Source organism: Prionailurus viverrinus, chromosome C2 (assembly GCF_022837055.1).
Source record: "Prionailurus viverrinus isolate Anna chromosome C2, UM_Priviv_1.0, whole genome shotgun sequence".
NCBI lineage: Eukaryota > Metazoa > Chordata > Mammalia > Carnivora > Felidae > Prionailurus > Prionailurus viverrinus.
In genome coordinates, this window is record NC_062569.1 from 33,894,804 (window position 1) to 33,908,400 (window position 13,597).

The 13,597-nt window shown below is 46.7% G+C and overlaps 2 protein-coding genes across 5 annotated transcripts in view; one reads left to right on the plus strand and one right to left on the minus strand.

Annotated features, from left to right (window-relative positions):
• ARMC8 (armadillo repeat containing 8) overlaps positions 1–6,054 on the plus strand; it is a 109,370-nt gene extending 103,316 nt beyond the window's left edge. Inside the window, exon 22 of the mRNA XM_047874920.1 lies at positions 3,519–6,054. Within this exon, the coding sequence (XP_047730876.1) occupies positions 3,519–3,552 (34 nt within the window). The 3' untranslated portion in view covers positions 3,553–6,054. The remainder of the gene's footprint in view (positions 1–3,518) is intronic.
• A 2,364-nt stretch (positions 6,055–8,418) lies between these two features.
• NME9 (NME/NM23 family member 9) overlaps positions 8,419–13,597 on the minus strand; it is a 40,020-nt gene continuing 34,841 nt past the window's right edge. For all 4 annotated transcript variants that reach the window (XM_047874922.1, XM_047874924.1, XM_047874923.1 and 1 more), the window contains 5 exons: positions 13,376–13,458; positions 12,992–13,084; positions 12,128–12,282; positions 10,668–10,804; positions 8,419–8,649 (listed from right to left, as the gene is read on the minus strand). In XM_047874922.1, the coding sequence (XP_047730878.1) occupies positions 8,585–8,649; positions 10,668–10,804; positions 12,128–12,282; positions 12,992–13,084; positions 13,376–13,458 (533 nt within the window). In that variant the 3' untranslated portion in view covers positions 8,419–8,584. The remainder of the gene's footprint in view (positions 8,650–10,667; positions 10,805–12,127; positions 12,283–12,991; positions 13,085–13,375; positions 13,459–13,597) is intronic.

Below are 13,597 nucleotides of genomic sequence, written 5' to 3' on the forward strand. Positions count from 1 at the left end.
TCCAGCCACACCTTCCCTGTCACAGTATCACATCTTCATGCATTTACACATTCTGTTCCATCCGATTTGCTACCCAGTCCACTCTCCGCCTAATTCTCCATTCCTTTGGCAGAGAATTTTTTTCAATAGTAACCTCTACTGGGTACTGTTTTAGGCCTTGGAGATAATAATGGTGAATAAAATCGATGAAGTCCTTGCCTTTGTGGAACTTAACATTCTAGTACAGAAGACACCACAAACAAATGAGTATGTAATATGATAGCAGGTAGTGAGAGGTACTATGAGAAAAACAGCAAGGTGAAGGAATGAAGTATAAAAAAGTTTCTTTTCCTATAGATGGGCCAGTAAAGTCCTCTCTGAGGATGTGACATTTGATCAAAGATCTGGATGAAATAGTCTGCCAGGCAGATGTTCAGAAGCATAGTATTCTAACGGAGGGGACAGTGAGTGCAAGGCTGTGAGGCAGGAATGAGGTTGACATGTTCAAGAAACAACAGGGAGACCAGTGGGACTGCAGATAAATAAATGAGGGCTGGACTGGTAATAAGTGGACTCTGGGAGGCAGCAGGGAGCAAGCAAAAAGCCTTATAGGCCATAGTAGGGACTTCGGATTTTTTAATCAGAGTTTGATAGAAAGTCATTGGAGAGTTTTGAGCAGAAGAGATCTTACCTGACTTGAATTTGTGCAAGATCACTCTGGTGGCTGCGTAGAGAATCACCTGGGCAAGCAGGGAAGGGAGAACGGTTCAAGGCTATTGTCACGTAGGTAAGAGATGAGATGAGGGTGGCAGTGGTAGAAGTATTGAGAAGTGGTCAGATTCAGGATTTAATCTGAAGATAGAGACAACAGGATTTGCTCATGGATTTAATGTAAGATGTTAAAGAGAGGAAAGGAAAATGCCTAGGGTTTTAGCCTGAACAACAGAATAGGGTGTTGCCATTTACCAAGATAATGAGGAATACAAGAGAAATTTGGGTTGGGGTAGGGAGAATTGAGGATTCTTGTTTGGACATGCCAGACTTTGGATGCAACTAGATAGTGGTGGATTATCTAATAATACATAGGTAGGTAATGGGGCTGAGGATAAAAACTAGGATGGTATATGAAGCACTGAAGCTGGATGAAGTCACCTAAGGAGACTAAGAGAGAGGAAGACAGTAGGAGGGCTATAAGAACCATGCTGTGGGGCCCTCGAACAGTTAGGGGAAAAGAAAAAGATCCAGCAAAGGAAATGAAGGAACAACCAGTGAGGCAGACAGAGACCCAGGCACAGAAGGTATCCTGAAAGCAAGGGAAGAAAATGCCCCAACAGTGGCCATTTATCCTTGAAAACTCATATCAGGTTGTCCCCTCCTCCAAAAGGTCTTGCCTGATCCATTCTGCACCCTATGCTTTGTCAGGGGACCCCGTCTGCCAGGACCTCCCATAACACCCATAGGATATACCACACTGTCATGGCTGTCAGCTTGCTCGTCTGTTCCACTCGAGGGAAAAGGCACTTGCTAATTGTTCCTCAAGTGAATGGCTGTGCCAGACTCTAGAGCACACAGAGCAGATGGGGCTCCTGCCTCCCTGAAGTTTGCCATCCTGTGAGTCAAAGTAGACAAATCCCCAAATAACTGCAGCTCAAGGCTGCTGCTCGGTGAGTATCACATCAAAGGCGAGTCAAAGTTAGGCACCCGTTGAAGCCTTGATTTGAGCAGTACTTGAAGGACCAGCACCCTTGCCCCCACCTCCACAGCAGTAGTATGGCTGCTGACTCAGATGATAGGCTATCAGCCCATCTGTCCTGGCTGAGGGCCAGATCGTTCCCTGGCTTTCTTTTCTCAGGTTTGTTTAGATACAAAAATAATTCTGCTTAAAATCGTTTCTGGGATGACCTGAAACACTAAAAGAGGCCTCACCAGCAGGATGTACAATAGGTTTTGGCCCTGGCCTACATTGCTTAGACCAGTCTGATGCTATTTCCCATATATGTATGGCACGTAAGTTTTCAGCAGTTTTTAAACCCCATTGAAAGAATCAAGGTCTAAGAAAAAAAAAAAAAATCAAGGTCTGGGCTACCTTACCTAGTCCATCTAAGGAACCATGATCTTGCCTCTAAAACATCTGTGAAAGACTTCTTAGATATTAAGAGATAGCAGAAAGATGATAAGGTACACACTAAGGTCTAATATAACAAACATAGACAGCCCCCGAGAAAGATTCAGAAGGAGTCTGAATTGGCAGTTCTAATTTTAGTCAAAACCCTCATGTGAACATTCCCACCATGGCACAGACATCTCTCAAGTGTCCTTCTATCTTTAAGGCTTTGTGATCCTTTGACTTTCAAACACCTAGAGATGAGGAGCTATTGTCGGCCAGCCCTTTCCACCTCAGGCTCAAAGGGCCTTGGGATTGTGAGGTGAGGTGGATGGTCATTAAAGGGCGGCTTGTGGCATCATTCATCAACTTGTTTCTGTAGGAAAATGACTTTGTAGAACCCAACTATTTCATAACTCGGAGACCGTGTATACAGGCCTTCCCATTTTGATGGACTGGACTATTTGCAGTTACTATATTTATAGAGTCTTAGATAATTGTAAGAACACCCCTTAGTTTCCACTTTAAAAACTACAGGTCCCATTACTTAACCAGACACTCCATTTGTGTCGAGCTTACTGCATGCCCAGTCTACCTTGGCTTAATTTCATCAGCTAATTGTAACTAAACATTTTAGCCATTTCTTTCCATAACTTAGAAGGGGGAGACCATTGCTAAAACCTGACTTTGTAATTCCCACAATTGTAGCCTCTTGAGAAACTTTACCAAGTTCATGATTGCAGTAGTAAAGGAGGCCTACCTCAGTCCTAGCTCAAAGGAAGACACTTTAACAAGGATCAGGATGGGTGAGGCCACCGCCCACATCGTTTGTCTTCTTCTCCAACTCGCTGCCTTCTTTCCAGCCATCCCACACTGGTCTATACCAGCAGGCATGAAAAAAAGAATGAGATGAAACTGTAACCTCCTTCCTCAATTTGAAGGCATTTGAAACCATGAGTCAGCATTGGGTCATGAGCTCTAGGCCCCCCAGGCACCTTCTAATCAGCCCCTGAATATCTTTCCCTGGGTCAATTTTCCTCCTAGCTTCCCAGAACCCTAAGTGTACCCCCACAGTGTCCTGGAGCACTAGATAAAACCTGCATGGCAATAGGAGAAAGTAAAGAATTCCAGATACGTCACACCTAAATGCCAGTGACCAAGGAAAAGTATAACATGCCCCTGAGCTGCAACAGGTGTAATGACAAGAGCAGCCCTTTCTAAGAGAACCTCAGGAAGAGGAATGCAGCCAGCCTGGGATTGAAGTTACCCACTGACCGCACATCTCTGCCCCGTGTGGTAGTCGCCCAGCTGGGCTCACCCTGCTTCCCTTTGGGGATCTACCTTTTTAGACTCCACGTTACCATCTTTGAGCCACAGGGCTTTTGCCTTCATTCCACTTCTCAGATGATGGCTAACAGGAACTTTGTGATTTCAGGGCAAAGACGGCACTGCAGCAGTACCTGGCGTGACCGGAGCACCCTGGGCACCTGCGAGCATCCCACATCCTTGTTAAAGGAAGTACAGGAACTAGCCTCATTTGATTCCTTCTATTTGCACAAGTCACCTTGGACTGCAGGGAGCTGTTTTGCAAAAGCAATTTGGTAGGCTTAGATCTCAAATTCATCTTGAGAACATTTTTTCGAGGTAGTAATTTCCTCAGAGGACTATTGTGTTTTGTTTTGTTTTGTTTTCTGAGCTACCTGGACTCTTTGTTAGAACAATCAATCATTTTCCTTTGGACCTACAATTTTTTGCCTATGCTGCAGCCACTTTGTGAGTGAGGATGAATGTGTCTCTGCACACATAGGTGTGTGTGCGTGTGTGTGCACATGGGTCAGAATGAATGGATGTGTGTGTGTGAGGGATACCTCAAATTTTTCTTTTCTTATTTTGTGTGAAAATCTCTTTTCTACAGATTTTCCAGGGTTTAAGCATTGCTTGCTGTATAAAAAACTTTACTGAATTATATACAGTTTGAATGAAATGTTATTTTAAAAACAAAACAATTGTTAAGTGTTCCATAAAGGTTATGTTGAATTTTGGTCAGATGAATATTTGTAAGTAAAAAATATATGCATTTCTGAACCTCAACTTACATAGATTTTCTTTATAAAAAACAAAACAAAAAAAAAAACAAAAACAAAAAAAGAAAAAAGGTTGGCTGTAGTTGGCCTGAATAACAGGCATGATATATGGTGCTGTGCAAAATAGTAAGCTAGCATCTTACTGCCGTCAATATCAGCAGGTACAGAGCCTCTTTTCAGCCTAATTCAATAAGCTCTCAGGCTTCCAAGTCAGATGGACAGGGTGGAGTGGAGTGAGGCAACAAATTCACAATAGGATTTTTGAACCATCAGGGGGAAATATAGCTACTGATAGTGAAAGCCCAGCCCTGACTCTGGCATGCTACACTTGGCAGGAACTGGGCACCAAGAGCCTCCCGACTGCCCTAAATCCTGTCATCGGTGTAGCGGTATCTGGCAGGATATAGAGCCAGTCGTGGAACCTTATGCTCAAACTAAAGTAGGTCATCACTTCCTGGAAACAAAGTCTGATCACCTTGTGCTTCCTGAAACAGCATATATCACTGTGAAACTAAAGAATGCTCTACAGACTCACCTGTAGAAAGAAGCAAAGAACAGGATAGCTTAGAAAGCTGTTTTTCTCTTAGCTATACTCAGCTAATTCTACTAGTCACTCAGGACTGCTATTCAGTGTGCTTTTGTAAAATGAGATCAAAATTTGAGTAAGAGATGTGGCTGAGATTTTGTCCTGCATGAAGCCCAAAGCACTGAAGTTTGAGCGAGGGAAAGGGACTCTCCCCAGCGGATGGAAGATGGATTCTCTGACAGCGAGTGCTACTTCGCCCTGCTGCAGCCTTTAGTTTGGCACCTGGCTCCAGCTTCTGGGTCAGCTTCAAGGTGAACTCAACAGAGGTTGCTCTTGACTGTTTGGAGGAACAACCAGCCTTCCTTTTCCCTTTGCTAAAAGAAGTTCAGAGGCATTGCGGCCCGGAAGCGAGGTCTGTGACCCAGCCGCTTGTCATGAGTGTGTGCCACTGACAGAACCCCAAGCCTCCCAGCCACTCCTGATGGGGCTGCTCACACCGCAGCCACCCCATCACCAACCTGCACCTTCCTTGGAGGATTTAAATATGTTTGATTGCAAATGAATGTTTTTAAGTGTATTTAATGCAATTTTTCCTGTTCTCAACATGACCACCCAAGATTCAAACACAGAGATTGCCAAGTTGTTATTTTTTTCAGAACACCACCGATTTAAAAATCTGTCACAGCAGGGACTTGGGTTTTGTGCGGCCAGCAGAGTGTTAATGTGAGAACGCCAGTTTAAAGAAAATCGAGTTTATTGGGAATAAAGCCTTATATAGGTCCACTCGTTGACATTTCTAGTACTGAGAAAATGTCCTTGGTTGGCATTTGTAACACGAAACACTATAGAGTTGGTAAATATAAAGAAACCAATAACGAATTGCTGAGACAATCTTGAACCCAGATAGCATTAGAAAGCTGAAAGCCCAATGAACTAACACTTTCACACTTAAACTCTGTGGATAAATCTTGCCTGTGGCTATAAACAGATGGTCAGAGAAAAAGTGCTTTACTATAATTAACTTTTCTGATTTAAATGAAGGAAAAATGTATTTATTAAAGCTGTTTGCTGCTTTATGCAGGTGCAGTGTTCAGTCGGCAAGAAAGTGGGAGGAATGGGGCGTGGTCTGTGTCTCCACCCGAGTCCTTCACTAAGCTTCTCGCTCTCTCTAATACTGCACTCTGTTTCTCCTTTTGTGCCCTGATTGTAACCCAAAATTTATGAACTAGAAAAGAATGTCCAGTTTAATAAGTTGCATTTTTTTTTCCTTAAGCACTTTATGCAGAACAATACATGTTCTTCTGGTAGTGTTTGGATAATATGATTTTAACACATGCTAATAAAAGCCAAGAAAAAAATCATGGCAACTTCTAAAAAGGAGTCTGTTTTCCAAATGTCTAGAACATTAGGAAACATTAGAAGATACTGTGTACTGGCTTTTGGAACCTATGATTCTTGGTGAGTAAGAGGCCGGGAAGTGACTGTATTTCAGAGCGGGGGCCGGTGCCCTGTGGGAGTTACAGCTACCCTACAGGGGCATCTGCAGCAAGCTGGGAACCCCTCTTCTTGCCTCCTGAAAGCAAGCAGACCCTCTACAGGTGGCCGCTCCCAGCCACCGGGACCTCCCCAGTGCTGGGTCTACTCCTTCCATCCTCTCCTCAGCCACATTTCTACTGCCACCACCCACTGGACTCAGGTGCCGAGCTTGGCGGATGACCAGCTGTGCTCTCTCTGCAGGGATGCCCAGGTGCTCTTTACTTACTGCACACTACTTCTTTTCCCCGTCTCTAAAACATAGAGAAGCATCTCCTATCTCTTGGGCTCCCTAGAAACAGAAAGCCAAGGACATCTACCCTAGAGCTTGGTGGAGGGAGGGTGGTGAGGTGGTTGGCAGGGGAGGGAATTCCCTTGCCACAGGGCAAGCATGGAAGTGAGACCTGGGAAATGGGGGTGTGACCCCAGATTCTGATGGAGAGCCGATGGGGAGAGGTCCCGACACCTTGCCACCTGGGATAGGGGCTGGTGCTGCCCCAGTCCTGCTCCTTTGCAGATTTCTCCTGCTTCCTGGGCAGAGAGGTATGTGGGGGTTTCCAGCACGAGGCTAGTTGTGGCCTATGACCTGGCTTCTGGAGAAAAACTGAGGGAACCCCTGCCTCAAGGGCCATGTCTTGGCCTACCTAGCCACCTTTCCTCCTGTCTCTGCAGCCCTTGGCTCCTGGCCTTGGCTCTGCTGAGTAGTCAGCCCTCTCGCTGAGTGGAGGGCCAGAGCCAGTCCTTAGGTAGGAAGGAAGCTCTGTCTTTATTTCACGGGGCAGAGCCTGCCCTAGTGCTCATCCTGCATCCTCTGGTTTGCTTCCATTGTAGGAAGCCAGGCCCAGGTCTCTGCCAAGGAGTTCCATCCTCAGTGTGGGCTGACGTTTTAGCCAGTCTCAGGAGGCTTCTCTCCTCCAACCCCACCCCCTGCCCCCATTCCTTCTGCCTTGAGCCTTCCAGACTCTGAGAAAAGAAATACTCTACCAAGTTCTAGATGGAAAGAGCACATCACCGGCTGTACCACTCTAGTGTCCCTTCCTGCCTTCCCTTCCCAGCCCCGCTGCCCCCAGCTATTTCCTGGGAAGGCTTAAAGGTCATCTCAGACAACAACACACATCACCCCCACAGCCTCGGTTCCCCCACCTACTCATCTCCCCCACCTGCTTTTAGAGGCTTTGGTCACACCATTTCTCATCTCTCTAGTGATGGAAGATCCTTGGCTTCCTAGCTTCTGGGGAGACTTGCTACTCATTTCCTGCAGCCTGACTCATCCTTCTGTCCCCAGTGCCAACATAATATTGGCAAAAAGAGCAATGCACCTAAGAAGAGTAGTCTTCTGGGAGCTAACTGTGCATTTAAAGAACTTCAAGTCATAAGCTAAGTCTTCTGGAGAAAACCAGCAAATGAGAAGGAGATCGCTAACATTTGTCTTGGGGAGTAGACAAACACAGCCTTTTCCTCAGCAAAGCGGATGCCTGGGCATAGTGAATTTACAAATAGATCACAGAGCAAACTAGCAGGAGGGAATGGCTATCCGTGTTAATATTCACGGGGGTAATAATAGTTAACATTCTCCTGAAAACCTCCAGTGACTGTCAAGGGCACACCCATGGAAGGATGGCTAAACCAGGTGATTTAGTGAATGCTGGAGGCAACTTGGCTCCACTGGGAGCTCTCACTTTAAAAATTAGGCTGTAGCCAGAGTCAGAAACCAAAGAAATGGGGGAAGGGAGTGTCAAGAAAATGAGATGAACACTGGTTCCAAATGTAACTCCCAAGCATTGTTTTATGAACACGCCTGATTCATGGAGAACCTCAGATGGGAGGTCAGGCAGTTTTGCGGGACAGCCTCTGTGGCTTGGGCAGGCAGCGTGAAGACTAAAGCTGGTACCTGTCTGCCTCCATGTTGCTATGCCTGGAAATGTTCTAACCAATCTTTTTGTACTGTTTTCATGTTGGTAGTTATCAGCTTGAACTCTAAAGTTATTTGATCTATAAATAGATTTATTATTGGGGAAACACTGTCCTGTGTAACTCATTATCCCCCGAGATGACACCCTGTCACACCAGGATACAATAACTGATGTCCATTTATTTTATAAAATCCCAGAAGTAGCGCAAAAAAAAAAAAAAAAAAAAAAGTATATGTTCTATATACTATTTAATAAGGCAGGAAAGTATATATATTCTGTTTATTGTTCATGAGAGATGGCTAAACCAAATAAGTATTGGTGTGGAAAAGAGGTTCCAATTCTGGAGATTTCCTTCTGTGCCGCTGATTGGAGTACACAGACATTCCATCTTGTGGCCTCGTGGCCTCACCCTGGTCACATGCTTCGGAAAAGCTGCACAGCCGTCTCAGTCCGTGTCCTCAGGGAAGCGAAGCACCTCAGTGGGGCCCACCGCTCCTTCGGCCTCATGGCCTGTGGGACGACAGATGTTCTGCAGGACTTCTGAAACCTAGCCCTGTCCCAGCCCTCTCTCCTACTCACCCAGAAGAAGCAAGAAAAGGGGGTCTAACTACATCACAGAGGATGAAGTGAGGGGTCAGGGTGGAGGAAACAGCAGAGAGAGGCCCTAATAAGTATGTTAGGGACCAGGAATTAAAAATTAGAATGAAGGGTGCCTGGCTGACTCCGTCGGTGGAGCATGTGACTCTTGATCTTGGGGGTGTGAGTTCGGGCCCCATGTTGGGTATGGACGTTGCTTAAAAATCTTGAAAATAGGAAAATGAGTTATTTGTTGAGCATTTAATATGGGTCAGGCCCCAGGCTAAGAACTTGAATATCCTTTGTCTCCTTTCATCTTCACGACAGCCCTGTGAGGAAGATCGCTATTGTGGAGATATTACAGGGCTAATAATGAGTCTGTCATTATCTCCATTTCACAGATGAGGAAACTGAGGTCCAAAAAAGGTAAGTAACTTTCCCGAGGCTATTCATCTGGTAAATAGTGGAGCCAGGATCCAAACCCAGGACTGTCTTGTCTCCAGGGCCCTTGACCCCTGACCCTTAGCAGAGAAAGTGCCGGGTAAGTTGGAAAGCACACGGTGCTCCTGACGACTGAGGAAGCCTGGCCCATTAAACAAATGAGCAGAACATCAGCACCCTGATGAGGCTGCTTCAGAGTCCTGCTCCCAGGAGGCTGTGCACTTATTCCCACAATGTGGTCTGGCTCAGACCCCTGGGTAATTGTCCCCTTTGCTCATCATCACTTGGCCCATAAGTCAGGCTCATGATCTCCCAACACTGTCTGCAATCGCTCCGATGACTATTCCCCAGCCAGGCTGCTCTCCTCCTCCCCCAGACCTGGCCCTGAGTTAAACTACTTGTTTCCAATTACCCCCCAAAAGGACGGAGATGTGCCTGGCCCTGGACACCTAAAGGAATGCACTATGGGCTGTCTCTGAAGGTGGGTCCCTAGAGGAAAGCTGGCCCTAGCAGTGCCACTGTCACCCCAGTCCTCCTAGGAGGGGAATGGCTTTGCGTGTGTCAACCTGGGTCTGTCTGATCCGCCTAAAGCTGCACTTGGCCATGATCTCTCTACGCCCTCCACACCCAGCCTGTCCCTCTGCTGGCAGCTGCAGGGATTAAATGAGGGCTGATGCTGGCCAGCTCCCATCCCAGACCACCCATGTTCTTACTCAGCCAGATTCAGATCTTGAGGAGACCGCGAAGATATCAAACACTTAGGTAAATATATTGGTTAAAAGTCAAACGTTTGTGTACAAGTATGTTGTTACCATTTCAGATCTGCACGCAGTCTTCTCCCAGGAATCCCACCCTCACGTCCTTTGCTTTTCCCAGGATTCTTAGCCCCTGGCCCCTTCACCTCAGGCTCAAACCACAGATCCCCAACTCGGTGGCAGGGGCATTCCGAGTGAGGCCTACTTCTAGTTGTGGAGTGAGGTAAGTCACATGCACTCTGGACCCCTTGGGTTTCTCACCCAGATTTGGAGGTGGAGATGACCCCGCACACTTTTCCCAAAAAGTGGGGGCTGAGGGATGCAAGAGTCACAGCAGGCCCAGGGCCCTTCTGTATAACGATCTACCACTCAGCAACCCTACCAAGGGTCTGGCGTGGGGTGTGTGAAACACACGGGAAGTGAGGAAGTGACATCTGGCCTCTGGCTTTGGAGCACGATTCTAGAAAGCTAGTTAAATTTTCTCAGCAGTTTCCACAAGAAACTGCAAAAGTAACTTTGCAATGAAAATATGACTCCAAAGTAAGAATGGAGCAAAAAAAAAAAAAAAAAAAAGTAATGCGGTATTAAAAAGCGACATCATTACAAAACAGATCAGGACTGCTACTGAGGTTATATAATGGGCCCTTCACCAGACAGGACCTTATTAGATTGAAGACCTGATTGCCACATAATCATCAGCACCCCCAGCTTACTTGCTGCAGATGTAATAAAGACCAAACTGCCTTGATGACTTACCCAGAGAGGCTTCTAGAACTTCGTCTGAAAACTTAAAAGTGGGGAAGAGCAATGCCAGTTCTCTGTTGGCGTCGTCTCTGTCCTGGCTTCCGTGGACTGCGTTAAAGGGCATTTCTGTGCCATACTGAGCGCGGAGACTGGGAACATTGGCAAAATGCACAAGAAACATTTGTTTCATTTGAGGAGAAATGTTTTGCTCTCTGGCAACATGGTCACCAGCTACCAGTTAGCACGCTGCATTTCTGTGGAATGGCTTTCTCTCTTTTGGAAATGCCAAGAACAGCAGCAAGGATAGTAGCTGACATGTATTCCATTGTGATTTCTCTGCACGTTGCCAGGTGCTTCACATACATGATCCCATTTCATTTGTGCCACAGTTCTATGAGGGACACTCTGTCGTGATTCTCAGTTTAAGTATGCGTGAGTCATGGTGTAAGCTCAGGAGCTGCCATTTTGTTGATAGCGCCACCAGGGACTAGCACCCTGCCAAGAGCTTAATGTAGGTGTTCATAGTTAATCTGTCAGTAACCCCGAAAGATAATACTAACATTGCTAGGGCTTCCTTTGTGTCAAGCACTGTTTTGAGTACTTGATATACATGTATATACACACATATATACACATACATATACTCTCACACACACATACACATTCAATCCTCACATCAGTGTCTGAGGCACTGTAGCACCCATGATTGAGATGAAGAAATTGAGGCACAGAGGGATTAATGCATGGCCCAAGGACGTGCTCTTAACTACAACACTGTGGCCTCCCGTGATAGGCATCGTGATCCCATTTTACAGAGGAGACAACTGAGGCTCAGAGAAAGGACTTGACTGAATATGCAGCAACCTAGGATCTGAACCCTGGGCTGTCTTACTCATCCCACATATGAATGTTCATATATGAATGTTCTGGCCCTGACAACTACAAGGTACAACTGCAGCTACTTAGTCTCTTGCTCATTTCTTTCCTGTTGGCTGGGCTTCTCTTAGCTTCAAAGATAAGACCATGGATTTGGCATTGGCAATGCCAGGCTAAATACAGGGCCAAGGCAGCCTAGTGCAGTGTGCAGAACAGGGTGCTCAGACTCCAGGGAGCCTTAGGACACCCAGGGAGGGGAGGAGGGTAGAGGGGGTTGAGTCTGCAATGCCGACCCCTAGGTCCTGCCCAGAGTCTCTGACTTGGCAGGCTTTGGTGGGGCCCTGCAATCTGTGTTTCCTGGATGAGTTGTGCGTGTGGTTCTGGGATCACACTGTGGAAACCTCTGGCTGCAGAGAGAACAGTGAAGACTGGATCAGAGGGAGAGGCCTCCTCAGGGCTGCCTCAAATGTGTAACTCTCAGGGTCTCTCCAAATATATATAAAGGGGGAATTCAGGGCTGAATAGAGGGCAGGGCTCTTGGCTTCCTTGGGTTCAGGTTTTAAGATGAACGAAAAGACCACAGCTGGTGACGTCACCTGTCAGGCTGCTCCCTCCTTGCCACATCAGGGTCACAGGGCCCCATGAGTGTTCGCCAGGCAGTGATCACATCCTCAGTGCCCTCAGTCCTGGTGAGTATCAGGAGGTGGCTCGGTCCACTGCACATGTGATGCACCAGCTTCTCAAATGCCTCCTAGCACAAGGAGAGGAAACAGTGACCTGGGTCCGGGGCCCTGGGGCCAACAGTGGGTCAGTGGGCCCATCCCTCCACAGAACAGGAGGGGTTCAGTGAGCAGCCTTGCCACCAGCCAGCATGCGCCCGGAAGGCCCAGGGAGGGGTGGTGGTAATGACCAACCACAACCAGAGAACCCAGATGAAGGCAAAGGCAGGACAACCCCGGCTGACAACCATGACGCCTCTTCCCCCCACCCCCACCAGACACACACATCTCGCCTGAGAGGGGGGCTATGGCCGAGCTAGGTTGGCCAGGCCTCCCTCTCAAGCAGGGGAGTCATAAGCAGAAGAAAGTGTTTGAATCTGAGTTGTCCAACAGCAGCACCTAAAAGTGACTGTCCATGGAACTCCACTCCTAAGGTCTTGGTCCTTCTCCCCAACACCTTCTTATTCAAGTCCTTCAACGGTCTTCTTCAGTTCTGGGAGTTATGGAGTAGCCTTCCAGTAAATTCTTTATTTTATTACTTAAGTTAGAATCAAAATCTCTTCCTTGCAACCAAAGAACTTTAACCTGATACAGGCTATAATCATTATTCTGAGAGCAAATTCATATTCTTGTTCTTCGTAATACTCTGCTTTCTCCCAAACTAATATCAACCTATAAACATAATGTTGGAGAAAGAAAGAAATGAGATTATGTCGGATGTATGAAAGCAGATGAGCTGACCTCCCCAGCTTTGTGTTGATAGAAAAGTCGCATTTCTGCCTCTGTCATGGTTCTCTCTTCATTTGTTAGAATGTCAAAACCAGCTTCCAGGATCTGTAAAAAGACACATATATGATGAAAGGGTAAATCAAGCCCAAATTCATATCTAAATGTGTTGAGAAGTAAAAGATAATGGGAAAGGTAACATTAAAAGCGGAGACTCTCTGCCTCTTCGTATCTGTCCTAAATGGATTTAAGATGTTTAACTTACTTAAGTGGAATTGTAGTTAAAGCTTCTCAGAAGCCTTCTTTTCCCACCAGCACACGGCTGTACGATGTCCGCCCCTACTTTTCCACCAGAAGAGAGACATGAGGGTGTCTGTCGGGAAGCTTTGTCTCTCTTACCTTCATAATAATCTCATCAGTCTTTCCGTGGACCACTGCGTCTGGCTTAATGATGGCCAAGGTGCAGGTCTTCCCCCATGGCGCTGCAAAAAGCCGAGGATGGTGCTCTCAGCTGCTGGGTTCACAGCAGCCATCTCTGAGGCTCTCACGGGGCCATCCACAGGGACCATGCTGCCTCTGCACTCAGCTCCTGGGTCCCCCCACCCTCCCGGCCTCTTGACT